We start from the raw sequence: 27,934 nt of genomic DNA, 5'->3' as shown, positions 1-27,934 counted from the left end.
TAATGAGCTGGAACAGGGATAATCAGCATCTCAGGAAGCAACACAATAGGGACTAGTGTACAGATTGGAAAGAACAGTATGGCAGATAAAGAAAATTCCTTTATTTGTAGATTTATAGAAGCATAATATGAAGTTAGTAATCCTACTGCAGTTGTTTAAGTTAGTATCTAGGAATATCTGTAAGGAAGAGCAAATAACTTAATCTAAACTCATATCTTCCTCTTCATCTTTCTTGTCCTTAGAGTCTCCTTCCTTTTGCTCTGACTTGACACTGTTCTGCATGGCTTTGGCAAAGGCTTCCACATCTAGAAATTAAACATACTGGTTACTGAACTTTGCATTTTCTGGGCCAGACATTATTGTCCACATGAGGTTAAGCTTCATCACTTGGAAAGCAAACAGGTGCTTTAGTATGAATTAGCAGGAAAAAAAATATTAAACACTTAATATACATCCAGATCTCTCTGACACAGCCAGCACTTTTTACACTTGAACTGTGCATGGGCAGCCTAAGACCAGAATTCCTGCAGTAATGGAAGGGATGCTAAAAGCTCATTAGGGAAAAGGGATACCCCCTACCCCCCAGAGCTATGAGGCTGTGTTTGCTGTTTTCAGATGAATCGTTAAGGACTCCCACAAAAAGGCATTCCTGAACAAGGTGACTGTGACACCTCTAGAAAGAAAACAAGGCCAAGGCTGCTCAGCAAATCTCTGCAGAACTCCCAGTTCTCCGAATCTGTGTCTGACCTCACTGTGCCTGCTGGGGAACACCCAAAATACCCATCTTTTCCTTGTAAAAATCAGTGCAGAGTCAGCTTTGGACAGTCACATAGAAGCTGATCACACTCCACACTCAGTGGCCAAATAACCCCAACAAAGCACCATCTCATCCTGTCCCCACCACCACCAGTACTTACCACCTTTATTTGCTGCATCTACTGCCTCTGCAGGTAACCCAAACTGGCTCATTAGTGGGCCCAGCTGTCCTGAAGCTAAGGCAGCACTGAACATGCTCAAAGCCTGTGAATCAGAGTCAACAGCATCAAAATAAAGTTTGCATCGTGTTCCTGCAGCATCAGGTGGGTGCTGGGCAATAACCCCAGGAGGAGCGTGGTCCTGTCAGGGCACAGTGGCCACACACCCGGCTTGGGAACAGATACTCCATCAAATAATCACCAGTTAAACATCCCTCACTTCTGAGTCTTGGCTGCATGTAGGTTTGCTGCAGTTTAAACTAAAAACAGTAATTTAAGCCACCAAAATTTTGTAAATTGACAAATTTCAATCAATCTGTGTAAATAACTATTTATATTGGACTGTAACACACCAGCTTTAATCACACAGAGTGTCCTGGAATTAAGGACTGGTGTTTCAAGAGAAACAAGGGATGCAGTGCTGTAAACATGAGCATCTCTTCCCTTCAGTCACTTGAAATGACTTTTAAGAAGACTGCTCAAGCCACTCTTTGACAGGGAGTAATGAGTTTGCTGCTAGTCCTGTCATTTATAATATTTATAATAAAGAGAAAGGTAAAGCCCAACTCCAAAAGAAAAAGTAAAATCATTCCTATCTGCCTTTGGGTGACTGCAGGAAGGAAGAACTAGTGCTCCTTTAAACCATGTCCCTCCTCCTTTCCACTTCTACTGAGTAACTTCCCACTCTGAAAAATGTCAAGGAACATGGAAAATCAGGAGCATGGTAGAGGAGGGAAGGAGAAGTGCACTTCCCCCCCACAGCCAGGCATCTATCTACCTGCTGGAACTGAGGAGACGTCAGGGTGTTCTGGATCTCTTCCGCAGTCTGCGGCAGGGATTCCCCTGAGGGAAGGTAAGGCATCAATCGTTCCTGAACTTCAGCGTTGGCCAGGATGGGAGCCATTATCTCAGGAGTCAGAACAGCTGCCAGGTCCACTAGGAGAAAATAAAGGGTTGGCCATTAGACTATGCACAAAACCAAGTGTTTTTGTCATGTAAATCAAATTATCGAGTCTGAGTATTAAAACATAGTTAGCACACTGCCAGCATCCTTTCTCCCTTTCTCAGTTTTGGAGTGAGAATAAGACTTCAAGCACCAAGAACAGCATTGAAATTTAAAAAAATTAAAAAAAAAGAACCAAAAAAATGGTAAGAGACCTTTCAGACCAGTTTGGAACAGGACAGGACAGTAAAACAGCTCCATAGGATTCCTGGATCCAAAGCTGCCTGGCCAGAACACTGTTACCTTGCTGTCCTCCTGCTCCAGATGGCACATTCATAGTAGCTAAAATGTTCTGAAGGTCACTCAATTGAATGGGCTGGGTTGGGCTTGTGGCTGAGCTGGTTCCATTACCCGAGCTGGGAACGGGGCTGGGACTGGTCACGGAGGCAGCCGCAGGAACGGACGGGGCAGGCGTTACACGGGTGGAAGAAGTCGTGGAAGATGGAGTCACTGCAGCCGACTGGCTGCGAGAGCTGGGCAAGAGAATTGAGAGAATTAATCCCCTGCAAAAACCTCTTGTACCCTGAAAAGCTTCTTTTCAAGCCCTTGAAGAGTATCAAAAGCTCCTACCCCACTTTAGAGAGGTAATAAGCAGCCCCAATTCCCACCGTATTCCCCATTCAGTAGGCCATGATTCCTCCCACAGAAGTGGCAGCTTCACGTGACAAACCCTCCCCAGAACCAGGGCAGACAGGCCTCCTACCTTGATGATGAACTGCTGGTCGGGGGTCCCCCACTCCCGAGCAGACTGGCCAGCCCAGGCCCCGTCAGCGCACCCAGCCCACCTTCCGTAAACACAAAACAAAAACACGTTTAGACATTTATTCCTTCAGGTTTTCTGCACCTCTCTGCTCTAGAGAGGTCGCTCTTGTACCTGAAAGGTTTTTAGTTGCTAAAATAGAGGAGGGGATGAAAGAGCCCAGCCTAAGGCCCCCCCACCCCCTTCTGTAAATTATCAGCTCTTGTTCTCTGATCTTGCATCCCTGAACATTTCCAAAATGACTCGATTTCTAGGTGTACACAAGGATGAAATTGCTTCGGTTTGTGCCATACATACATAATCATTTTAACACCACCCTCTCCTCTTATCTACTATCCTGAAAATCCAACTTCTCTCCAAACTTTCAAGCCAAGGCCCTCAGCAGAAGATCCCAGAGGCGCCTTTGAGTCAGCACCGTCTCCCCCACACACTGGGGTTTTGGAGCTTCAAACCTAACGCAGAGATGCAGCAGCAGAATCAGCTAAGCCCTTAGCACTTCACAGGCCAAGTGAGGAAAACCCCGCACACCAAGTGCTCCCAGGGGAGCAGCCAGCAGGAAACCAACAGCCCCATGGCAAAGAAATCAGAATCAGCCTCCTCCATCACATATCCAACCATCAAGGACTTATTGCAGCACCGAGAACCTCAGCTAACAAGAGCTGGGGAAAGGCCTGGCTGCTGGGCCCCCCAGAGCTGTCAGGGACTCGACTGTCCCCCTGCAACTCCTCTGAGCCACATCAGCCAAACACTCCAATTCCCACACTCTTCCTATCAGTGGTTCCTTGTGCCACAACTTATTAGACACACATCCCTACAACAAGCACCTGCATCATCACCCACCTTGGGAGCTGCCTGCGAGCAGAGGACAGACAACAAGCAAACTTGTGGCCAACTGCAGCTGCAGACTCTGTGGGTCAGAGTGAGCCCCACCAGTCCCTCCTTCTACTGGACCCATCCCATGGAAACACGTCCCAACACTTCTGTCACCCATCCCAGAGCAGCAGGCACAGCAGGTGAAGGACCCCTGGCTGGACCACCCTGCTCTGCTCAGTTTGTCCTCACTAGGAAGTGACCCACGAGCAAGAGAGCTCCTTTGGAGCTCTGCAGAGCCCTGAGAGATGCAAACCAGATGTGAAGAAGATGACACTCCCAGGGGAAATGACCCGCAGGGATTCACCACAACCACAGTTTGCAGAGGCAAGCACATGGTTCTCCTTTGGTTACAGTAGTGACCTTCATGTCAAGCTGGCTTATGGCTGGATGTAAAGGCGAAGGAACAAGAGCTACTGAGAAAAAGTGGTGAGAAGAGAAAAAGTCTCAGGACTATGTAAAGCTTCAAGAAGGAAGAACTTTTCCAAACACATCCTAAAAAGCCAGAATCTTCCAACACTAACATGAGATTTGCATCTGAACATCCCACCAATGAAATTTGCATCTAAAGCTGAAAAGACACAAGCCAGATCCACAGAAATGGACTTTGGAGCTTAAGCACAGAACCTCAGTCACTGCCATCTGTGTGCCTTTGCCTACTTTCACTTGAGGGTCTGACCTCTCAGAAAATGCTCTTGGAGCTCGGTAGAACTGAGAACAAACCACAGCAGGGACTCCAACACATTCCTCATCCCTTCAGAAACCAGCACAGTGATTGAGCTCTCCCCAGGGTAGCCCAGGAGAGAAAGCCCTGACCTGAGCCTTGCCCCTCTGACCAGGTGTGCTGTGGGCTGGGCAGGCTCCAATCTTCCTCTTGAACTTTCTCTGCTTTGCACACAAATATTCACTGAATCAGAGACAACACTAGCAACTCCACAGCTTGGTAACCAGGACATGCACCAGGAACAAACCCCTGGTTTTCAGTCCCTGCTCCAGTGAATATTTAGGAGGAAGAGGAGGAGTAGAAAAAAAAAGCAGAAAGATCAGTGCAGCAAGGAGTAGACCAAGGCTGCTTGCAGATCAAGCCCTGAGATGAGTGCTGTGTAGAATGAGGTACCCTTTCTTGCCCTGAGCTCATCTCTGAGGCAGGGCCTTGCCTTCTCACGCTATTGAGATCAATAGCGCTACTTGAAAATATTGTCAGGTAAGATTTAACCTGGCAGGAGAAAATACCATTTTGGCATAAAGATATTAAAGCATTTTACCAAGTCCTCCTAAGCCCGTTGGTCCGATCAGCTGCATGAGCTGGTTATGGCTCATGTTTCCAAGAAGGCTTTGCAAGCCACCCTCACCTAAAAACAAAAACATTCTGAAACACAACATATTCACATAGGTTTTTTTACACAGCACTCCAGCTCAAACAGCAGGAGATTAATTGGTATCACATTCTGTATGGAAAAACAGTTTCAAGTGTTTACTGATTCATGATCTTCATAAAAGATAAATGCAACTTGGCTTCATAAAGAGGTAAGACTCCAGAGAATCTACTGGAAACAAAAAGATTTCTCCTGGCAGTCTTAACTTTCAGCCTGCACCTATTTTAACAGCACAGTTTTTTCTGCTAAAAAGCACGTTTACGCTTCTGGTATTAACACTGTCCCCAACTCACCCTCCACAGCCATCAGGAATGTCTTCCTAGGGAACTCTAAGTGCTTATTCTAGACATAAATTTTTTTTAAAAAAAGGCCTCTGACATGAAGGAGCAGAGAATGGACTGTACCTCCTAGTGCTGAGAGCTCGTGGCCTCCGCTGGCATTGCCACCCAACGCCCCCGGCATGGGGGGATTGTTGAGATACTCGTTCACCTTACGGCAGTGCTCCTCGTCCTTGTCTGTCTTCGGCTCCTGCAAGAGAGTTGCTCTTGGTACCAGTCAAACTGGGAGTATTTTGGTCCCAGATCTTAGCCACTGACTCCCCACAAACCTGCATCCAGAAGAAGAGTCGTTTTGATCCCGCCTTGAACTTCAATACATACACACGGCCCGTGGTGCACTGCGGGACCCTCTTGAACTCACAGTCATCAGGAAAAATAATCAGATCCTGGAAAATGTGGCAAGAGGAACAAATGTTTGAGGAAATACACCAATGTTCCTTTTTGCCACCCAAAGGCCTCCACCCCCCTTCCCAAACCTTCTCCCATCTGCTCCTCGAAGCAGAGTGGCCGTGGAAGTGCAGGTCTGTCAGTGACATTCTCACCCTAATTTGTCCTGGAGGAGCTCTTTCAGCAATACCAGCAGAAGAGAAGAAGACAGGCCATGACTTAACAAACACCTCACTCACATCCTCGTACTCACATCCTCCACGTTGCCTGAAGTCCTGTCCTTCCAGCAGAAGTGAATGAGGGAATCATCGGTTTGCTGGATGTAAACAAGGCCTTTTCTCTTGTCTGGGGTTACAGTGCTGCCTTTCAGGGACATCTTCCCTGCTCGAAATTCCACCAGGTATTTGCTCGAGGAGCCACGGGAGCCTGGCACCAGGCTTGGAAATAATGCACCTGAAGACATCCTGGAAAGAGAGAGAGCAGCAGGTGTGATGAGAAACCTTCTCGCATTCACTCTTCCTAGTATCAAATTTCAACCTTTATCAGATGGGCTCCACAAAAGCAATCTGTCCTGCTGCCTGCAGAATTCCAGGGTGAACCAGCTGAGCTAAAGTAGAACTCTGGATGAAGCCAGGAGGCTCCACGGACCTCCACTAATAAAGGTGAGCCTACGTGCTGAGGTACTAGAAAATGAAACCGCCGTCCCCTGACGCTTCCTTCTTCGGTTCGAATTACACTTCAAAGCTTAGGGACGCGCAGGAAGCCCTGCTGTATGTTCAGACTGCGGCTCCAGCATCCCAGCAGAGCCCCACAGGCCGCCCCGCGCTCGACTGACCCTCACGGTGCCCCCCTGGCTCTGCCCTCGCTCCCCCCCCACGTCCCCACCGACCGACCGGGCGGCGATGCCGGGCCCGGGCGGCCCTGCGTGACTGTGCGGCCGTTCCCGGGCTCGCCCTGAGTTCCCAGCCCGGCCCGGCCCCGCCGCAGCTGGAGAGGAGCCGGGCCCGGGGTGGGGGCTCAGCCCGGCCTGGCCCCGGCGCCCCACGCCCGGCCGGAGGCCGCGATCTCCTGCCGGACCGTCTCGAGGCGGCCACGCCGCCTCCCCCCCGGCGCCGCAGGCAGGAGCTCCCCGGCGCGGCCCCACCGAGCGCGGGTGGTCGCGGGGGGTCCCGGCGGTACCTGTTCCCTGCTCCCCGTTCCCTGTTCCCTCCTCCTCCGCCGCCTCAGCTCTTCCTGCCCCGCGCGCCGGAACCCCGCCCACCGCGGGGCGCGCGCCGCCGCGGCCCCGCGCGATTGGCCCGCGCCGCTGTCAATCACGTGGGAGGCGGGACCAAGCGCCCCTGCTGTGTCACGGAACATGGCGGCGCCCCCCCCCCTCGGCCCCCCCAAATCCCTCTCATCCCCTCAACCAAGCACAACCCAGGGCCGCCGCGTCTCCAAAACCACCTTTATTCCCGTCACACCCGTCAAGTGTTACAAAAATAAATCTTTCCATAGAGGAGCTCTCCTGCACATGCCCAAACTCTGGGTTGCCTCATAGCATCTCAGTGTTGCATCACTGACCCAAATCCCAGGTGTTTTCCAAGGAGCCAGCGATGTTCCATGTGGGGCTCGGCCAACACTGGTGTATTCCCAGCGTCGCTGGCTGAAGAGTCTTGGGTTTGTTTTTTAAAAGCAGCTTTCAGCAAAAAATTTCCTGGGAAATTGTTTTTAATCAATAAACAAGAATAAATACTTCTTATTAGTTCTGTTCTCTCTGGGTGATTTAGGGTGGATGGTTCCTGTCCTTGTTAGTCCAGGTAACAATAACTACATAAATGCCAGATGTCTGAAAAGCTGCTCCCAATTTACAACAGGACGCTGCCCCGAAGACAGAAACACATAACTACAAAGTTAATTTTCACTTCTATTACATATTTAATAGAAGTCTCCTCGCTCCCCGGCTCCAGCTCGGCCACGGCCACTCTGCTGTCACACCAGTGTGAGGTCCCAGTGCTGGGAGCGCTGCCATGGCTCTTCCTGCTGCCCCTTCCCTGTCCCCACACAGGTTTGCAACCCTGTCCTCGACACCCCCATCACCCCACACACCACAGGGTGCTAAGGAACAGAGCCCACCATGGTCAGACACCTCCACCCAAGGCTGGAGGTGTCCCAAGCTCCCATTTAAATCATCTTCATCCAATAAACATCAAGGTGAAATCTAAGTACAGCCCCAGTGCTGGCTTAGCAAAGCCAGAATCCTCCTGCCCCACCTGTACGCGTCTCACACAAATCTCTGTCACCATCCAGAGGCCCAAAGGGTATTTATTAAGTATTTATTATAATTTCTTTCTAGCTGGTTTCTCTACGTAGCTGTATTAACATATACTAACACAGTTATCTTATATACAGTGTTTCATCAAGTTATAAAAGTGACATTCTTTCAAAAGGTGCAAAGTTATTAATGTTTCAACAGGTAAACTACTGAGGCGAGATCTGCATCGAAAATAAAACTTTTGGACTTTGAGAGCATCAGGAATGCCAGGGCTGGCCAAGCACAGCCGTGTCAGCAGCACAGGGAAAGGGTTCTGTAAGTGTTGTCAATGAAGAACAATAAATTAGAAGAATGGGTTTGGAACTAATCTGAAATTTTACTAAAAGCTTTACACTAAAGGAAGGGGAGAAGGGGGTGAAGATGTAACTAATGAAGTGTTTCTTACTTTGGAAATGTTCCCAGTTTCTTTTTATATCCCATGAAGATTCTCTACTGAAGTTTGGATTAAACACGTTGGTACAATTGTTTCATGCTTCCACATAATGACAAGGCTTTAGGTCTTTGAATTTAAATCATGGCTTAGACAAGAGGGATGCTAACCTGTACACCTCCTCTTAGAAACAGAACATCTCGTTAGCAACTACTGTACAGTTTTTTCCATTCAGGCAATTTCTATTTATATGCATTGTTTTAAAAACACTAATCCAGCATTAAACATACCATGTAGTTTAAGCACGTTTTAAACTCCCATGAGATGTTAAACTGGTCTAATACATGAATCCTTTCAATCCCCACCTAACAAAGGGTTTCCTAACCTGCTTGCAGCAAGTTTGGAAAAGGATTAGAGTGCCTGGCACGGTCACTGAAGTTCAGTTTTTTTATCAAAACTATTTTTATGCTGTTCCATGTGGCTCAGCAATGTCTTTTTAGAAGTGTCTATGCACTTACTAGAAACAAACATGACCCTGTTGCCTGCACTGTGTCACCAACTCAGCTCCTAAGTCCTGAGGACCTGCATCAACGCAAACTTTGGCAACAGAATCATGTCCCCACAAGTATGGTTCAGATCAGGCCCTTCCTTACTGCCTTGAAGTTTTACAGCTTCTCTTATTTTTCCAATGAAGACAACAACTAAATTTCCCCCAAATTTAATCTAATCATTAGATGCATGATTTGATAGGAAAATGTTTCTCTATGAATATGTTTTCTTTTGCCTTTTAATCCTGTGGCTGGGAGAGACGCACTTCAAAAATCTATCCTCTGGATGAAACCATAGATGTTTTGGACATAAATCAGACCAGTTCTTTCTTGAACTCCTCATGTTGCTGGCACTTAACACCAGCAATGTCTAAATTACTGTAAACTTCACAGCAGTGCAGCCGCTCTCCATGTTCACCTGGTTACTCAATTAAAAACTTTCATAAAATAAGCAGCAACATTAGGACTAGTTTTAATTACTGGATCTAATTTTTCAAGCCTCTCTCCCTGCCTTACCCCCTGAAGGGTACCACTTGAAAGAAAATGAATGCATCAGTTCAGTAATTGATTATTTTCCAGTATTCTATGGCTTCGATGGTTTGATATGGAACCAAAAAATCCCACTTTTTGACATCACGTGCTCACAGGAAACTTGTAATAGGTATAAACTCTGCCAAAGCTTTAAATTGATTCTGCTTTTTCACAACATACAAAACAGACATGACCTATTAATGAAAAACATGCAAACCAAAACTTCCCCAAAAATATGAACCTGTGTGGATATACATACAGAAGTGCTTCCAAAGGAAAGTTTAGCCTAGGAGCATACACAGTGCCAAAGCTGCCAAAGGTAGTGCAGAAGTTAAGCCTCCAAGTGGTAGCAAGCAATATATTGTACATTGTAACCACCTCGACATTCCTGCTATTGCTTCCGAAGCTTCTCCTATTTTTAAGAACAGCATTTGACTTCAGAAAAAGCACGTTTGGACTGCGCCCTTCCCTTCTCCTAAGGTATGCTTTATGGGTTTCATCACAGGTACACAGTTTAATGCTCACAGTGTCCCAAAAGTTGTGAAGACTGCAACAGACAACTACAGTGTGAGAAGCTCAGGTTGGGTTTTGTTTCCATGAGTCTCTCAGTTATGGAATTGTTTGAGAGGGGGGGCTGGGAGCTCCCGTCCCCAGGGAGTGCTACATACATACGGGGAGTATGACAGGACTGGGTTTGATCCTGTTGGTACCATATTGGCTTTTCATCCCTGCTCCCAGTTCCAAAAACTTCAGATTCTTCGCTATTGTACTAAGTAACAAGGATATTATCTCTATTTTATTTAAGTTACGTAGTATTCAAGGATGTTATGTGCTCTACCGGATACAGCGTATCCTCCTGACAGAGAAACTAGGGGAGAAGATGGAGAACCGAAGGTCCCTTTGAAAATTAGTGAAAACATGGTGATTTCATGGTGCAGCTTTATGGAATGAGCACAATGGTATTTAAATATTTGGCAATCCAACGTTAGTGATAATTAAATCATTGATTGTTGACTGATAGAATTTTTGTTAAAATTTACTTAGAAAAGCTGGTTTTTGCTGTCAACAAAACCACAGGAACTGGCTTGGAATGAAATCTAGTAACTAAATGTCCAGATGAGATGAGCAATTGGTTCTGTAATTTCAGTATATGTCTGGACAGTCTGAGAAATTTCTATCAAAATAGCCACCTGAGTACAGCCAATCTGAAGTCCCAGTGTATGGGTTAGTGCCTTGATGAAACCATCTGTAAAAGAAAAAAAAGAAAAAGAAAAAGGAGAGAAACAAGAAAACAAAAAAAGCAAACAGAATGAACAGTTATTAACAGGGGAAAAAACTCAGCTTTGCCTCTTTCACAAAACATTATAAAAACATAGTGGTATTTCTTATTAGAAAAAAATATCAGGAAATTATTCAGGAAATACTCTGAACATGAAAAACAAGGCATTAAACTTCCTACACAATTATCACCACCTTGTAAAGCATCTTTTTTTTTTTTTTGCATAAAGTCAAGAAAGAGAATGAAATTAGTTTTAAAATTGCTGTCCTATTTTTAATAAAACTAACAATGATACTCTAGTTTATATAACATATATTAATTTACTTTAAAATAATGCCAAAACAGTTACACAATCGTTTTTGTAAATTCAGCCAAAGAGGAAACAGTTTTGTTCTCCAGAGCTGTGCTCTGCACAGAACATCAGCAGCTGCTCACTTTTTAGCCACGTTCACTGAAAACAATTTTATGCTCTCTGGAAGAGGTTTTCAAAGGCATTAACTGGAATTGGCCCGTAGCTGCTCCTCCAGGCTTCAGGAAGAAAATGTTTTCTCTTCTGAATTTCATGAAAGCACGGGAGCATCCCAAAGTTCTTGCCTTTGAAGGAAGCACCTGCAGGGACTGGCTGTGAGCACACACTTGACTGCACAGCACTGGCAGCTGCAAAAAGCAACTTGTGGGAGCAGCAGCCAAATCACACATCACTCCCTGATGCACTCTGTGACTGAGAAGTCACTTGAATATGCAATTCAAAAAGCACTTTTTCAAGTATCCAAGCCAAGAAATCCAAAAAGTGTGAAAATAAAAGGCCTTAGAGGGCCACAACGTCTCACTTGACTGCCAAAAGCTGGACAGGAATTGGTTAAAGGAGAGATGAGACTTAACATTTTATTAATTCTAACAAAAATAGTTTTTTTTAACCTCTGTAGGTTAAAAAAAAAAAAACAAACATAAAAACCCACCAAAAAACCCCAGCATTACCATACTAGTTAATTATGACAGGTTTCAGCATTTATCATTAGATAAGTTGTCCAGAACAGAGTTATCAGCAATTTTGGCTTCCAGCTACATATTTAATTGTTGACCCAGCAATGCTTCAAGTGACACTACAAACTGTGCTGTCACAGAGGAAATCAAACACATGCTGTCCTGAAGAAAAGCCATTCAAGCAGGATATACCCAACTATTCCAGTCTTTAAACAACTGCCCACCCTCCTGCCCCCTTACCGTGTGTGCCACTCCACCTCGTCCTTCGCACGCTCCTTGCGAGCAGCTCTTTGTTTCTCCTCTAGTCTCTCCTTCTCTTTGCTTGCCACATCTAGCCAACATTCCAAGAGAAATTGGTTACTTGGCAAAACAGGAGCAAAAATTAAGAAAACACAGAAAGGACTGCAGAGAAATGAAGTAGAGTTGCTGTACTCAGGTAACGAAAGCCTAAAACAGCCATTTCAGAAAAGCTGCTGCTACAAACTGAGTTGAAACTGAAATTTTAGTGTTTTATCTATCAGACACACTGCACTGAGACAGCAGGAAACAGCTCTGATTAGGCATAACAGAGAGAGTGATTATTTTTCACTATTTGTCCATGTGTTTTCTCTGACAAACACCAGAGCAACAGAGCACGTCTGCTCACCACATGTCTTTCCAGACAAACTCCAGAGCAAGTGAGTATGTTGAGCACGTCTGCCAGCCTCCCCCCCCCAAGCTAACAAACATGCAAACACCCCATAACACAGGATAGCAGCCCTGGGATCCACCTGGGATGCATCTGCTCTCCCAGACTTTTCTGGGAGAGAACACACATTATACATTGTTCAAATGCATGTTCATTACACAGGATGAAAAAGAGTTAAGGCTGCTCTGGGAATGAGAAACTGAAGACAGTGTTTCCTGTATCAACCTCCCTTTGGTCACCCCTCTCAAAACTTATTAATGTGGAAATATTTCCTGCAGCAAACACATACCCATGTTCCCATTCTCCATATTTCTGATATCCGGACGTAGCCGACAGTCAGTGGGAGCCAATATTGCTTCCATGCCCTTTTCCAGCTCATTGAGACTCACAGCAAAACTGGTGAAATTGTACATCTTAAAAGCAAAATAAAGATAACATACAAGTTATTCTGGCAAAGTGGCACTGGATTCCCTACACTCAATGAACACAACAGAACTTCCAAGGGGAACTGTTCCCTTGGATAAGTCGCTGGCAAGAGCAACGCACACGGTGATTGAAATGGTTACCTGTGATGAGTTTGGTGGCCTACAATTTATTCTCCAAAGCAATTTACTGCCTGGTATGAACTGCACCGTGTCTTGAATCTCTGGCATATCATCAGCTTCATCATTTTCAGATTTAATATCATCTTCACTCTGAAAGAGAGGTAACATTTGGCAGGGGAATAAAGGAACATTGGACAGTTTCATCCACTCCACAGTGGCTGTTGAAGAATCTGTTCAAATTTGAGACACTAAACACTCTCATGTATTTCTGCCTCTCCCATCATGTTTGCTTCTCCTCACTCTGCACACTGTTCCTCTCACTTTTAATATAATGTCTTACTCCTGATATCCCTGAATAGTCTCCCACCCCTTAAGTACAACTTGAATGTCTCTTTAAAAAAAAAAAAAATCAATAATAGTAATAACAGTAAATTAATGTCTTTCAGAAGTGTTCTCTCCAGCTTCCCTTCTATTCTATGCCATAGCTAATTTCACCTAACATGACTATTTCGGGTCGAAATGAGCCAGGAACTTCAATTTAAACCAGTGCAAGTTCCCATAATGGCCATAAGAGTCACAAATAGGGCACACCTGCTTTTGGATATTGCTTCATCATTTACAAAAGATCTGAATGTGTGGTTAGAAAAATATAAGCCCTTGTTTCAGTCCAATTTCCTATGATCCAGACTCTAATCACAACTGTCACTGCCAGTTTTCTCACTGTGAATACTGTGTACTTCAGTTTATGAATCCAGTGTCTTTCCTCCAAAGTTCCTTTGTTACCAGCTGCACTGCCATAATGCACATATAAAAATCCAAAGTTCAGAAGGCTGCTCTCAGAATCTGAGAGAATCTGACTGTTGCAGGACACAGACAGCTACATTGTGGAATTTTAGAGGATTTCTCCATGAGAACCCATTAAAAACCACAACGACCAGAAAGGAAGTTTGAGGCAATAACATCCTGGAGTGACAGTATCAGAGTTTTTCTCACTCCCACCCCCTTTTATTTCCTTTCTGCCTTCTCTGACATGGCTCATTTATTTTATTCAAAAATACCCTACTAAGTTAAACAGGGCCTGTTTTATACACTAGAAAACAGCTCCATATGGTTAAGAGTCTAATTTCAATCATTTGGTTTGAGTATTCATTATTTAAAAAGACACTTCTAGGCTACTTTCCATGTCAACATCTGGTTTACTGTTAGACAGTTCCCCATCTAAATATAGACACAACAGGAAGGAAGGAAAGAAAGAGTTGATTTTCTTAAGATGAACAGAACCTTATTATTTAAAAAAAAAAGTCAAAATATAAACCTGTACCATGACAGAATCCAGAGCCAAAAGCAAGGCCTGTTGTTGCTTTAGATTCTTCTGATGTAAACACTTCTAAAGTTTGAGCCTCTCAACACTAAGAATGATTGGCTTCTGTTCAACCTTTTGTTTTCCTTGAGCAACCAGGGTCTGCAAGACCCTGTTGATATCAGGAAACCCAACAGTCCTTTGCTGCACCATTCAACATTTTCCATACAACACTGAGGCTTTTGAACTAATTACCTGACACTGCTTATATGTGGGGGACAAACCCAGCATGTTTCCAAACCTCTTTGTTGTTGAGGTTGTCTCTGTCACAAATTCTGATACACCAAAAAGTGTATCTGACTTTAAAAAAATATAGTTTTTTTTTTACTGCCCAAATCCTAGTATTTTTATCCCTGGAATTAGCAGTAGAGCCACTTTCCTCACAGACTGACAGGACATCAGTTTGGGGGTTGATATTTGATGACTTCTCTCTGACAAATTTCCAGCAAACACCATTCCATGAGCTCTCTTCTATGCCAGCAGCTCACACTACATCTGCAAAGTGCCAAGTGCCTTTTCACAGCCTCCATCCAACCCCACCAAATGACAGACAGTTTTTTAATCCTCCATTCACACCTGGCCATGTCCCTAAATAAGATGTTCTGTTTTCATTTCTGATATTTCACCTTACCAGCTTCTTCTTCTGCTCTCCACCTCTCTTCTCACTCTTTTTGTAAGTCTCATATGTGGTGGGATCAGTGCACCACAGGCACTCTGTCCACTTGCCATAGATCACACACAGCTTCTTTCTGCTGCAGAGAAAAGCAAAGGAGACTGAGCTCTTGCTTCTTATTGAGCCTTCCAAGCCAAGCCATGCAGATTCTGGTCTATATTAAAGACCCAGTTTCTACTTTGCTGCATTTTATGTTTCTGTTTGCAGATTTCATAGAATCACAGAATGGGTGATTCCTAGAAACCAGATATTTGATAATGCAAAGAAAAGGATTCAGCTCATTCCAGTCTTCCAGGCAGAACACATCCTCATGAGAGTCACATGCTTTTGCCACTGTTAAATGAGAGTGGGTACATCAAAGCCAACAGTTTGCAGCAGAGACTCGGAGCCAGGAAACAGGTTTGGGTTAATTAAAACCTTCTAATAACCATATTCTCATTACTTTAAACTGAAGACTGGAATTATGACTGTACAATAGTGAAATCAGTTGCAAATACTCTGTATTTTTCCTGGATACCTTTATTTCAAAAGACTTGACTGTAGAGTTTTTCTAATAATGCTTAAAATTATCGCCCTTGGAATCAAGGGGGTTAGTGCTAAAACAGAACAAAAATGGGTTACAATCTTCACTGGTAACAACTTTACAGTCACAGCAGTTGTGGTCACTATGTCAGCAAAAGAAATGCCCCAGTGCCCAGAAACAGAGAGACCAAGAGGCTTTTATGACTTACTGTTTGTCCTGAATGTATCCCTCTACTCTGTGAAGCTCTTTCCCAAACAGTCCACATGGTTTAAAATTAAGGACACATTTATCTCCAGTACTGTAGAGGAAATAAGCACAAGCTTGAAGAAGCACACCCATAAATACGTTAGTAAGTTACCTTTTTTCACCTTATTTAGCTTTTTTCATATAGTTACAGTTAGTTGGGGGCTAGGTATTTATTATTTTTCTTTAAGCATGGTTTATTATCTGACCAGGGCATTAAAAAAGGCACACAGATTTCAAAATTCCACACAACAAACAAAAAAGAAACAAATATGCACATGAAGACATCAGCCTGTGCTGTACCCCTAATTCAAGACATTCTCCATTATCAAAACTAAAAAAAAAAATGACAAATCACAATCAACATGATAGAGGTTTACTCCAAGACTCCAACAATTATTCCATTTAATGGTTCTGGAGTTAAATTTCAATTCTGTTCTCTGTCAACAGGGCTGAATTTGAATGGGTAACTCACAAAAGTAAAACCTTTGCAGCCCATAAGACATTTGGCCTTATGCCTTTTCATTAACACTACTATGACAAGTAAGCCCAGTGCAAGGGATAGTTTGCATTTGTCAGAAATGGATTAAAACAAAACAAGCAAAAAAAAAACCCCAAGACTTTGGAGCTACAAAACAAAGCTTCCTGTGCCTCTGACAAAAGTCAAAACCATCTGCTTTGTAACACAACTGACCACACAGCAGTGCCCACGAGCCAACCCTCAGGTCCATGATTAGCATTACCTGTGATTTACAATTTCTACTGTCCCATACTGTTCTAACCACAGTTTACCAATAATTACATTATGTACACAACAGGTTGGATTTGTCCATGTGTAAGCTTCATTGTGCCTGTAAAGAAAACAAAGAAAGAAATCAATTTCTTGAGTCTGAGATGGAATGCAAGCCTGTTTACAATTCTGTTCATGGCAGGGCAAAATATTTAGCAGTCCTATGAACAGCCAGCACTTAACTTCAAAACAGAAAAGAAACAGACTTTTCTTTACAGGCCAACAATGTGTCGTATCCAAACATTAGTGCAAGTTAATAAAGTGATATTGCCTTTATTTTTCTCCCTTCTCACATAAGTCTCACAGTTGCTGTGCTTTGGATTACGAATTTCAGCCCAACACAAAGAGCAGCCCAGGAATTCATCTTTTTCACTTGCACTTTTAAAGTTGTATGTGATAAAACATAATACTTGCAGGCAGGAGAACCAGACTGACAGCCTAACACCTAACAGTGTCTTCTATTCAACTGCTGCAACAACAGTAAACTGCAGTAGCGGTTTTCACAAATATGCCATAAGTTTCCTCGTTAGTAATTGAGGCCTGTTCAGTGCCACTGAAAGCAATTTTGGGGGTGTGAGTGGTTTTTTCTTTTTTTAGGTTGGTTTTTTTTAACACCAGTGGGAGAAAGAACGCTATTTCAAGCTTGACAAACATGACATTTAAAAATTGTGTTTACTACTCAATTCCATCCTTTCCCCAAAGATTTACTGAGAAGATGGAAAAGTCCTAGAATTGAAGAATTTTCCACTTGGTTTCACTTTTGTTTTAATGTTTTGTGAAAAGCTTTAACGGTGAGTTAACAGATCCTAAATCCTTAAAAAACACTATCCTATAAATGGTCAAAAAATTAAACAGGATTCCCATTATTACTAGCAGAGTCAAAGCCATCTATTTTCACTCATTTTCTGTGCTGGTAAAAGAAATGCTGAAGTTACTTGCTTGGCAGTCAATCCATCTTAGGAAAGCTTGCAAACTCTACTTTAATACAAAATAATACAGAGACAAGCAGTGTCATCTGTAACAAATGTCTTGTACTTCTATTTCCAGTAAGTATGGAGAGAACACTCCTATTTAATGTTTCCAACCTGTCATTTTCCAGTACAGAGAAGTAACAAATCATTGAAGTCTGACTATTTCCACAGCTCCTTTTCTTCTTTAGAACAATGACTACTCTTCAAGTGGGGAGAAAAATACCAGAACTCCTCAAATTCATCCCATCAGCCTTTAAGCACAGTTTTATTCCTGAACTACTCGACACCAAAAGCTGTACAGTATAAACCAAAACCCCACACAAGGCACTTATGGCGAGTGCTGATAAATTGAAACACTTTTTGTGCTGGAGAAGTGCCTTGTAATTCCTGTTTTGGAAGCAGTCATGGTTAACATAAATGCACGATTTTATACTGACACAGTTTTGCCAAACAGCTCCTTGTTCACTCAGGCCTTGAGCAGTTCTCAGACTCCTCAAACCAACAGAATGGTTTGAATCACAACACTGAGAGGCTCAAAATTTGATTTCAACTTCTGCTGCTAACTTAAAGCAATTATTTAAAATAAACCCTTTAATTGTTTATATTCCAGTTTAAATCTGAGCCCTGTCATTTGATTAGGCTGAGGAAGAATTTTAATAGTCTTCTAAATAAAGGCTCTCAAGCAAATGTTATTTTGGTCACATCTGCATTCTGCACTAACATTCATAGTTATTTCTGCATTCAGAAGAAATTTCCTCTCATCACCAATTATATCCAAGACCAGTTCATACTTTTATAAACTTTGGAAGATTAGATGCCAACAGCTTGAAAATTAATCTGCTTCCAAAAGGAAGTACAGGAAAAGTCAATGCTTGCTACAGCAGGCAAGTTGAGTCTTTATTGAAACCAAATGTCTAGAAATTTCTTAAGACAACATTTCAAAACCCACTCAAAGTTAAGCCTCATGAAAGCTTTTATAAAAACACCTTGAAGTGCTCGACTGCAGAATACTTTTCCTGCCACTATTCCAGTGCATCCTCATGTCCCACTTGGGAAAGCTCCAGTCTTTGTGCCACCAGGGCACAAACCAGCTTATGGGAAGTCACTCATAATTCATGAGAGACAAGCCTGGGAGTAATTAAGGGAGGCATTCTTGATTTTAATAGGAAGTTGATCCTTCCCAGGAAGTGTTAAGGCAATCCTGACAAGTTTCTCATGTTCCCTTATCACAGAATTGTGAGATGTAGTTCTTTCCACACAAACGTTGACACAACCAACCAAAACCAAAAACAATATTAAGAATTGAGATGAGCTTGAACAGCCCAGTAATAGAGCTTTATATCTACATTTCAATTTTACGTGCCTTCACAGAACTAGCTTTCAGTAGCATTCAATTTTTAAAAAATGCTTATTTTCACAGTGGAAAAACTGGGTTGAATTGCTACAGCTATGCAAGCATGATATAACTTTAAAAAAAGCCAGAGTCCTGAAATCAAGCAGTGAAAATTAACTTGGAAATCAATTCTTACAACCTCTTCAGCAAGAGGTTTTTAGGTAATCACCCCTGAAGAGCCAACAGAAGGATTATTACCCATCCTTTTATTCAAGTAAATGACAAGGAGATCAACATAAAAAAAAAGAAGAGTTATTTACTTCTCATACTCACTTCAGAAGCTCCAAAGTAATTGTTCCCCGAGGCTCTGCTTCTATACTTTTTCCCCAGAATTTTAGTTTGGGATAGATTGATCCATGAAATATGAAGTCCTTATTGAGGCCTTCAGAATAAAATGCACTAATAGGTGGGTGGTGGCTGACTTGCTCAGATATAAACCTAAATCCTAAATCCTCCCTAGGAAAAACAAAAAAGACAATTAAACAGTAAGTATTTTGTTTTAATATTAGAAAAGACTGACTTGATACTTTAAAAAAATTTGCAGGATTTCAAAATAAACTGAAGGTAAGACTTCTCCTTTTCTAGTTTCATGACACATTTACAATTAATGAAATGAAAGGATTTGTACTCTGAACACTTTCTTTTTATACCTCAAACCAGCCTTCTATCCAGAAAGGCACCTGAATTAGTTTCACTGAAATAACTCATGAAAGTTCAGAAACTCTTTGGGCAGCAGGAGAAGGTCTGATTGAAAATTCTTTTCTCCACTGCAGACATATCACCCACTTATTTAATCAAGCTGGAAGTCCTTCAGACTAATTCCTCTATCTGACATGATCAACAAAACAAAATTTAAATTAATTAATAGTGTCTGGTCAGGAAATGTCTTTGGTGGAAGAACATGGACTGATTTTTCTCTGAATGATTCAAAGAAATAATCCTCTGCCTAAAGCTAGAAATACAATTATTAGCTTTTATAACAACTTCTCAAAGATTTTGAGAGAGTTTGACAAAAAGAATTTTAGCTCTACTCGGAAATATAATTTAGTAGTATTTTACTACAACCAAACCAGTACAAGTCTGCTAACTCAAGAACACAAACAGGCCCAGTTCCCAATTTAAAGTAATTATTACCTGGTTAATTCATAGGTTTCTCCTAACAGTGGGTTAAATGGTTTGCCAGTTCTCTCCCACTGAGAAGCTACAGCAGAAACTGCAAAAGCAGCTACAGCCTGTAAGGAAATTAAGAACACACTGCTATGAGAAGAGTACATTAAAACTTTAAGTTTAATGTATTAATTTGTTGCACATTACAGTATTTCATTATTATTCCAAAAAGAAATTGCTAAATTTTGCTTAAGGCAAAAACATTTGTAAGCCACGGGTAAGTGACACAGAAGTGGGAAAACAGAAGCATTTATTAAGATTCTCATTTCCCAAAGGAACTATTTTCTGTCGTAAGCTCTGTCAGGTTGCACTCTGCCCTATCTTCTCTACAGACTTCTATGAGGTCAGCCTGGTTTCTAATATCTACTTTCCCCCCATTTTGACTGTCCCCCACTCTCAGCTCATTGGAAACAGTGCCCTCCTTTCCCAGTGTCAGGCAAGAATTACTTCTAACAGAGATGAGACCTCTTGAATCACCCCAGCAGGTACAAATGACACTCAGGAGCTCCTGCAGGCTGGGGAGCACAGGTATGGACTATACAGACACAGAATACAAGATAAATATTCCAGTTTCACTTAATTCAAAACAGAGCTGTGAGTGATACCAGTATAACCTAATGCACACAGGCCTGGTTTCACCGTATTTTCCTCCTTGGTGTGAAACCAGGGAGGTACTATATTCTACTCCCAATAACAACTAGATCTGGGCAAGGAAAGAGTGGTAAATCTTGTCTCTGCCACAACAATTTTTCATCCAGTAACTTCTAAATCACAAGGCCACTCAACAAACCAATTTAGGGTGGCTTAAAGCCAAGATCTCACCTTCACAACACATAAAACCACAAAAGGAGTCACAGATAAAGCAGCCCTGAAATGAGTTGAGGTTCCTGGGTATGGTCAGTTGTGGCACTTTCCTCCTTTTGGCTCAAACCCCCGTGCACAGCACTGAGTGTGAAAATGTCAAATATTTGATACAGCCGCTATGAAAAAAGAAACTTGTCTAGACAGACAAAAAGGGGCATTCTTATGGTAATGCCTGAGAAAGAAATACACTCAAGTGAGAAATTGTCTTAAAATCAAAGACTGGGAGAAAAAAATCTTCTTCTGAAGCACCCAGAAGGTGGTAGGTGTTCTTACCTGCATTCTTTCCAGGGGATCTGCATGACTACAAGCCTTATTAATGAGGTATATGTGTTCCATATATTCTGTTATCCGCTGAAGGAAACTCAATGGCTCGTTGAAGACAATAGGCATGGTGATCTTGGACAGCTCCTAAATGACCAAAGGGCAGGTTAATTTCTTAGACACAGCACTAAGTTAACAAGTGACAACTACAAGAATTTTGAAAACAAGTTGTGGGTGAGTTTATTAACAGCATTCTTCAAAGGACATTTGGCAAGCCTGTGGCAGACCTCCAAGTGCTACAGCCAAAAGGGGCTGGAAGCACTGCAGAACTCTACTAGCAACCTGAAATGATAAACAACTTCAGAAATTCATTCAGCTAACCTAGCAAATTCACAAAAAATGTTACCTTCTCTTTTGTAAAGCAGAAGAGGTTAAAATTTCCACAGATAGAGGTAATAATGTGCCAACCAGCTCCATACTGATACCAAAGAGCCTTTGGTATTCCTTTGAAATCCTCACCTATTTGCACAATACCTATGTATTGTACTGTAGCAACCACAAATTAATTTTTGAAAGGAACAGTTACATAAAGAACAGTATGTGAATTGCTCTAACAAATTTTAGTGGCTTTCTTTAAGCAACCTGCTATTTGTGTCAGAACATTCCTCATTTCACATGTATAGATACAAGACAGACACAAAGTTCACACAGACTTCCAATTCCCCAGGTCTTTTACTATATCCAAGCAAATCTGGCTGTTTAATTATAAAGTTGCACTCATGACTGAGCATTAAAGCATTCATGTAAGTGCTTAAAACTTAGTGGAAAGGAGAATGCAACATTCTCCTCATCTTGTCACAGGCAGCAAGGGAAAAATAATGTTAACTCTTACTGGCTTAAATTGATTTGGTCCAACCAAAGATTCTAGTAAATAGACCACTCATCCCAACAAAAGGAGTTTTGACAGTACAGGTGTATCTCCTAGATGACATGAATTAATAAAATAAAGCCCTAAATGACATTTTGCTAAGTAAAGAACAAAATAAGGCAAGATAAGAAAATATTAAGTTATTCAAACCATATTTGACTATATTTTTAATGGCTTTGGTCTAGTTCTTAAAGGGCTGCTTCAGAAATGCAATCCACATATTCCAACAGTGAAAGAAAGTACGGAAATAGTACTGTTACTAAATAAATGTTGAGACCTAGAGTTGCAATTTAAAATTATGCTCCTTAGCGAAACAAAAATGCAAAATGCACCAGGTATTATTCTGTGTCTTAATGTTTAAGCAATAAAATTAACCAGATGACACTGGCAGACCCAACATCAGCATGCTTCATCCAGGCTAACTTACCAGTCCAATGCATTTTTTTAATATGCTCCACACACTAAAATCACTTCTAGAAAACATTGGGGCAGGTAATGATGTCCTGCAATAGAAAAAAAAAAACCAACTGTCATTATCAACCCTTTAAATAACAAGATATTTTCATTTGTAGGTATTGAAGTAATGTATAAAGGAAGTAAAACATTAACCTAGACTGGGCACAGGAAGCAGAGACACTACATGACTTTTCAATATGAGAAAATTAATCCCTTTAATGAGAACAGTAATGCTCCAAAAGATAATGAGCCATCAGATGCTCATTTCTCATTCACTGTGTGTTTACCTGTGTCTCTTAATTCCATTTTCTTGAATCTCTGTCTCCCCGTTATGCTTTCCCGTCCTACTGCTTTGGTGTGGATCTAGATCAAGCATTTCTGGAACTTTATGATTTGCTTCTGAAAAGTCTCCTGAAGAATTGTCGGAATCAAAGCCTGTACAAAAATCATAAGGTAACAGTTTTCTTAGGAACCTTATCATGCCACAGAGTGCCACTCACACTTTACAAGTCTCACACCTTAAGTACACTTATACCAGGTTAGTTTATTTTAAAGAGCATCAGAGTGAAAGCCCCTCATTAAGCTACCTAATTTCCAAGAGTATTATGAGCCAAGTATTGTATTAGAATCAAGAATTCTCAACTCATTTTTCACACTGCTGAATATAAAACCAATTTAGAATCTTAAAAGAGAGTAGCTCCTAATCAGATTAGCTGTATTGTCTCCTCTTCAGAGCTGCAGTGTGATTACAGTAATTTTGTTCAGTTATGTAGTTTTCCTCAAAGGCCTTAAAATAATTTAACTTACACTGCTAACAGGCAAGGAGAAAAAAGAAAAAAAAGAAAAGAGCAAGGGACCATTTCACAATCCAGGGGCAAACACCCAGACAACTGGAGGCACGGAAATGCAGGATATCTCAACTTCTTTTTGCCACCCATGTGTGCAAACCGTGTAACACTTCCCTAAAGGTTCCAGTAGAAACCTGTGGACTCCAAGATGAATTGTTCCCTGAGCTCTCCAAGTGACCCACAGCATGCCCTGCTGTTTTAAGGAATACATAACATAATTTTTGCACTCCTTTCATTCCATCTATCACAACCTGGGCAGCCACTTGTCTGTGTGCTGAGTTACCATCACACTCAGCTACAGCCTATCCCAGAGTCCAGCTGTGGGTACAGAAAGACTCTGAAATATTACAAAGCAAGTGAACACTCTCATGGAGTAAAGAAATCAATTTTGAGACAGATTATTTCAATTTTAAATAGAAATAAAATGTTGTGATCCTCTGTCATTAACTTTCTAAATAAACAGATTAATATGCTTTTAAAACCTTCTTAACAGCTTTGTGTTAACCTCTCCAACAGCTGCTTTTACTGTACTTTCACACCCAAAAAGCTGGATTTTTTTCAGATATCAAGACCATGACAGTAACATCCAAAACTGCACCAGGAAGTACCACTGATATGATCTTATTTGGTAAACAGCAGGTGTAATGGGTGATATCATGTCTTACCCCGTCTCCTATGTTTTGATGTCACAAGCATTTAATTACAGAGCAACAACCACACCTGGCCAGTCAGTACTCAATTGGAAAGTATGATAGTCACATATAGATTCAGGTAGTTAAAATGAAGACTACCCTGAAACACCTGTCTTCAAAAAATACACATGTACAACTTCAGTGAACTCACAACAAAGTATTTACGATCTTAAAATGGTATTTCAAATCATCTATTGGCTTTTTTGGAACCTGTTAAAGTACAAGGAAGTAGAAAAGGCAAATACTTCAGGGCACAGCAAAATAACTTTTATTAGTTTGACTGACAAGCTAATAAGGTTGGGAAAAAAACCTGACAAAGTTGGAAAAAAAGGATGAGGTACATGTGCCCTCACCTAGAAAACCAATCAAGTTCACACAACACAAGGAACAGCATCACTTCCATCACTGGCTTACAGAAGATTAGTTACAAAAACATGTTACTTGAATTTCAGTCTTTACATTGTACCTGAAACCCTGCAAATCCTATCAAATGTTCATTATGTTATCCACACTAGTTTTTCTGCTTCTCCATGATTCAAAATTGTTTTGCCCTGTTCCCGTACAGCACAACAGTAATTTAGATTCTGGTATATATATTATTTATGGACAACAATATGTCACTGGTAAGAAAATCAATGCCAATTCAAACAAGTGTCTTGCAGACAAGCAACAAAAATTAAATCCCAGCTCCAGAAAAGTAAGACACATCAGAATGGTAAGTCTGCTTTATTAGAGTGTACCTCCACCTAATTACTTTAAAAAAAAACCCAACCAAACCCACTTGGGTTAATCCCAGCTAGATAATCACTAGACTTTCAACTACACTTTCAACCTCAAGCATCACATGGCTTGTCCACTACAAGCCCACTGAGAAAGTTTCAAAAGCTGCTTCTCAGTGAAGTTCAAAGTGCTATAGTTTTGTGAACTACCCAGAGAGTGTTCTTCACAGAGGAAGTAGATCTGCAATAAAAATAGTTTACTGAAACGATCTGTTGTAGTTTTGCTTACACCTCTCCCATTTAAGCTTTGAACCTGAGAAACTGAGTAGCTAAGTTTTACTTACAGGACAGTTTTCACACTGAAAAGCCACTGGAAGTGAGGATAAAAAAGGGAATAGGGAGCCACACACAGAAATACAATGTCAAAAATTAATCAGACATCCCAAGTTATGTGCGTTAAGGGTGAAACAAAAGCTTTTAAGAAGTCTTAAATTTTCAAAGTAAAATACTTAGGTTGGGTGCCAACACGAAACTATTTCAAGAGCTTAAAAGAAAAGTGACTTGCCAGTAATTCTAGTTCTCTTAGCCTTCCTCTTCCACATCCTGCAAATGAAACAAGTCCACACAGACTACGCTCCACATCAGCCAAGGGAGCAGAGGCACCCGGTTCTGTGAGTCATGTACACGAGAACACCCCTTTGTACAGTCAGCAACTTCCCTGAGCACTAATTAAGCCTTGTCAGCCCAGACTGAAAGGGAATCAAAACAGCAGAGTACTGAGAGCCTTCAGTCCTAAAAAGGGCATAAGGAATAGGGATAAATATGCTAAAAGTGTAGACAGCAAGTGAAGCAAGAGGTATTTTTTTCTTTGCGAGAAATTAGAATTCTACACTTTCCAAAACAAGTCCATCTTCACAACCTGTAGCTGATGGGAGGCAGGTTGGCCTTTCACAACATCTGCAGCACTTAAACATTAAAGCAGAATCCATTGATTCAGTCTGATCCAGGCATTATGAAAATATATTCATTTGGCAGCAGATACTTCATTTCCTTCTCTCCATGTGAAACCAACAGTTTACAGTGAACAATATCCTCACAAATACACCATGCTAGATTAACCTCATGGTGGGCACAGAACAGATTTCCATGGAACGGCGGGTCGATATTTAAAAAAGCAAAATTAAACCGTCCATGTTCTCAAAAATAAATTACTCTGGTAAACAGCCAAGAATTTTCCTGTTCTGTGGCAGCCCTTTCACAAAACACTCTGGCAAATAGGTATCTGACAGAATTAATGAAGGATACAGCTCTGATAGAGCAGACCCTGGTGGCACATAGTCTTTATAAAGTCTGCATCAAGATTAGCACACCCAAGGTGACATAGATCAAAGTATGCTTTGCTTTGAGAAAAAGCAGATTATTGACAGCTGTGCTGTCGGGAATTAACTGTCAGGTTAACGTCAAGAATTAGCTGAGACCACAAGTAACATTCCCAAGGGATTCCCAAGGGGAGTACTCATTCATGAGGCAAGGATGTCAAGTGTCAGCAATGCTAATAACCTCTGAATGCAAAGAAAATTCTCTCCATGGAAACTCTTTACTGGTCACTAACTCGATTCATCACCTGAATACCCCAATTCATCCTGCACCCTCACGAGTGTAATCATCACCCAGTCAGGGGCAAACCATCTGCCAGGAGGATGATTCCCAACCACACAGCTTGCAATTCCATCCCACGAGAATGTCTTTTGGATGTGATGGGACAGTGTCAGAAGCAGGAAACTTCTCAGCCAAGGAGCTGAAATCCACCACAACAAAAAATCAGGGGTCTCCTTAGGACAGTCATATTCTAGAAGTGGATGCCATCAATTAATAACTACAGAAAAGTAGTGACTTCCTCAAGGAGTGAGCCCATATTATCTTAAAGGTGGCAGCATATTACCTGGGCTGCTGCTGAGATCCCTGTAGAATTCCAGAGAGTAACTCCCCACGAAGTCCAAGTGCTCTAAGCCTGGTTTGCTACTTAGAGGACACAAACCACAGTACCCAATTACTAAAATCACTGAACTTGTGGGAACACTTTGCAGCTCCCTCTGGGGAAACCAGGGCCCAGGACTTGGCAGGAGCAAGAGCAGGGCATGGTGTACACACTGTTTTCATCTCAACATGGAGCTGAGACACAGATGAAGAATGTGCTTGTTCCTGGCAGCGATGTCCCAGTCCTAGAGTTCGAGCAGAACAAGTACATGTCTAAAGGGGGCTTCTGCTCATCTACTCATCTGATGTAGAAGTAGGAGAGTATCCTTGGAAAGAACAGACCAAGGAGTCTGCCAAGGGCATTTAACTTTTTTTAATCAAAATTTGGAACCCCAAATCCTGAAGTTTTTACTGCAGAATCTGGAAGTTAAACCTGGCTCAGAAAGGACCTTGACTGTGAACTCGATCTCTGGCAATACTGAGTCTACATCTAACATGTCCAGACCATTAAAAATATAACACACAGATAGGCATGATCAAGACCCATAAAACCTAAAAAATTCAACAAAGCACTATCTGAAAGATACAGGAGCAAAGAGTTGCTACAGCAGCTGGGGAACATGAATGCAGAAAGACCCATTTACAGGTTGTTCTTTGCATCAGATTTATGTATGACTTGGACAAGACACAGCTACAAAGAACCAGGTCTGGCTTCAAAAGGTTTGTGCAAGTAATTCATCAAACTGTCAGCATCTTCTAAAGCATCCAGCTAGAGAAAGGAATTGAGCATCTGTCTTTAAAGGCAGACAGTCCTGAGGGAGAATGAAGCAAACTATTCAGATTCCAAACTCAGCTTACTTCTCTTAAACCAAGTACCTGCAGGGCATGTTCCAGGGCAACACATATAACATATATATATATAAACTTATCTCCTGCCAGTACATTCCTCCCTGTGGAAGAATAAGATTAGGACAGGACAAGGAGTGCTCACAGAACTGATGCACAACATCCCACTTCTGAGCAGAGTCAGCCCAGACTGCAGGAACATCTCATGTACAATAGCTCAGAAGTCATTACCACCTGGAGTACTTGTGGGGGGAAT

At 41.9% G+C, this 27,934-nt stretch overlaps 2 protein-coding genes across 6 annotated transcripts in view; both read right to left on the bottom strand.

Annotated features, from left to right (window-relative positions):
- Nucleotides 1-79: 79 nt before the first annotated feature.
- On the bottom strand, nucleotides 80-6,977 carry ADRM1 (adhesion regulating molecule 1). Of its 4 annotated transcripts, none has more exons than XM_017815290.1 (10): nucleotides 6,885-6,977; nucleotides 5,962-6,176; nucleotides 5,591-5,707; nucleotides 5,388-5,511; nucleotides 4,873-4,959; nucleotides 2,681-2,762; nucleotides 2,221-2,450; nucleotides 1,753-1,910; nucleotides 918-1,020; nucleotides 80-305 (listed from the first exon to the last, which is right to left on the bottom strand). In XM_017815290.1, the coding sequence occupies exons 2-10, from the start codon at nucleotides 6,169-6,171 to the stop codon at nucleotides 199-201; spliced, it is 1,218 nt and encodes a 405-aa protein (XP_017670779.1). In that variant the 5' UTR covers nucleotides 6,172-6,176; nucleotides 6,885-6,977; the 3' UTR covers nucleotides 80-198. The 4 variants fall into 4 exon arrangements, with proteins under 4 accessions (XP_017670779.1, XP_017670780.1, XP_017670781.1 ...); XM_017815291.1 differs by having other exon boundaries at nucleotides 5,962-6,172; nucleotides 6,888-6,937; XM_017815292.1 differs by having other exon boundaries at nucleotides 5,962-6,175; nucleotides 6,905-6,919.
- Nucleotides 6,978-7,994: 1,017 nt separating this feature from the next.
- The window catches only part of OSBPL2 (oxysterol binding protein like 2), a 35,191-nt gene continuing 15,251 nt past the window's right edge, over nucleotides 7,995-27,934 (bottom strand). For both annotated transcript variants that reach the window (XM_017815328.1, XM_017815329.1), the window contains 12 exons: nucleotides 22,884-23,031; nucleotides 22,568-22,643; nucleotides 21,225-21,359; nucleotides 20,055-20,152; nucleotides 19,194-19,376; nucleotides 16,510-16,617; nucleotides 15,732-15,821; nucleotides 14,959-15,079; nucleotides 12,989-13,117; nucleotides 12,712-12,835; nucleotides 11,975-12,065; nucleotides 7,995-10,717 (listed from right to left, as the gene is read on the bottom strand). In XM_017815328.1, coding sequence (XP_017670817.1) covers nucleotides 10,615-10,717; nucleotides 11,975-12,065; nucleotides 12,712-12,835; nucleotides 12,989-13,117; nucleotides 14,959-15,079; nucleotides 15,732-15,821; nucleotides 16,510-16,617; nucleotides 19,194-19,376; nucleotides 20,055-20,152; nucleotides 21,225-21,359; nucleotides 22,568-22,643; nucleotides 22,884-23,031 — 1,406 coding nt within the window. In that variant the 3' untranslated portion in view covers nucleotides 7,995-10,614. The remainder of the gene's footprint in view (nucleotides 10,718-11,974; nucleotides 12,066-12,711; nucleotides 12,836-12,988; nucleotides 13,118-14,958; nucleotides 15,080-15,731; nucleotides 15,822-16,509; nucleotides 16,618-19,193; nucleotides 19,377-20,054; nucleotides 20,153-21,224; nucleotides 21,360-22,567; nucleotides 22,644-22,883; nucleotides 23,032-27,934) is intronic.

Source organism: Lepidothrix coronata, unplaced genomic scaffold (assembly GCF_001604755.1).
Source record: "Lepidothrix coronata isolate B3197 unplaced genomic scaffold, Lepidothrix_coronata-1.0 Scaffold49, whole genome shotgun sequence".
Lineage (NCBI taxonomy): Eukaryota > Metazoa > Chordata > Aves > Passeriformes > Pipridae > Lepidothrix > Lepidothrix coronata.
This window is presented reverse-complemented; position numbering and strand designations above follow the sequence as displayed.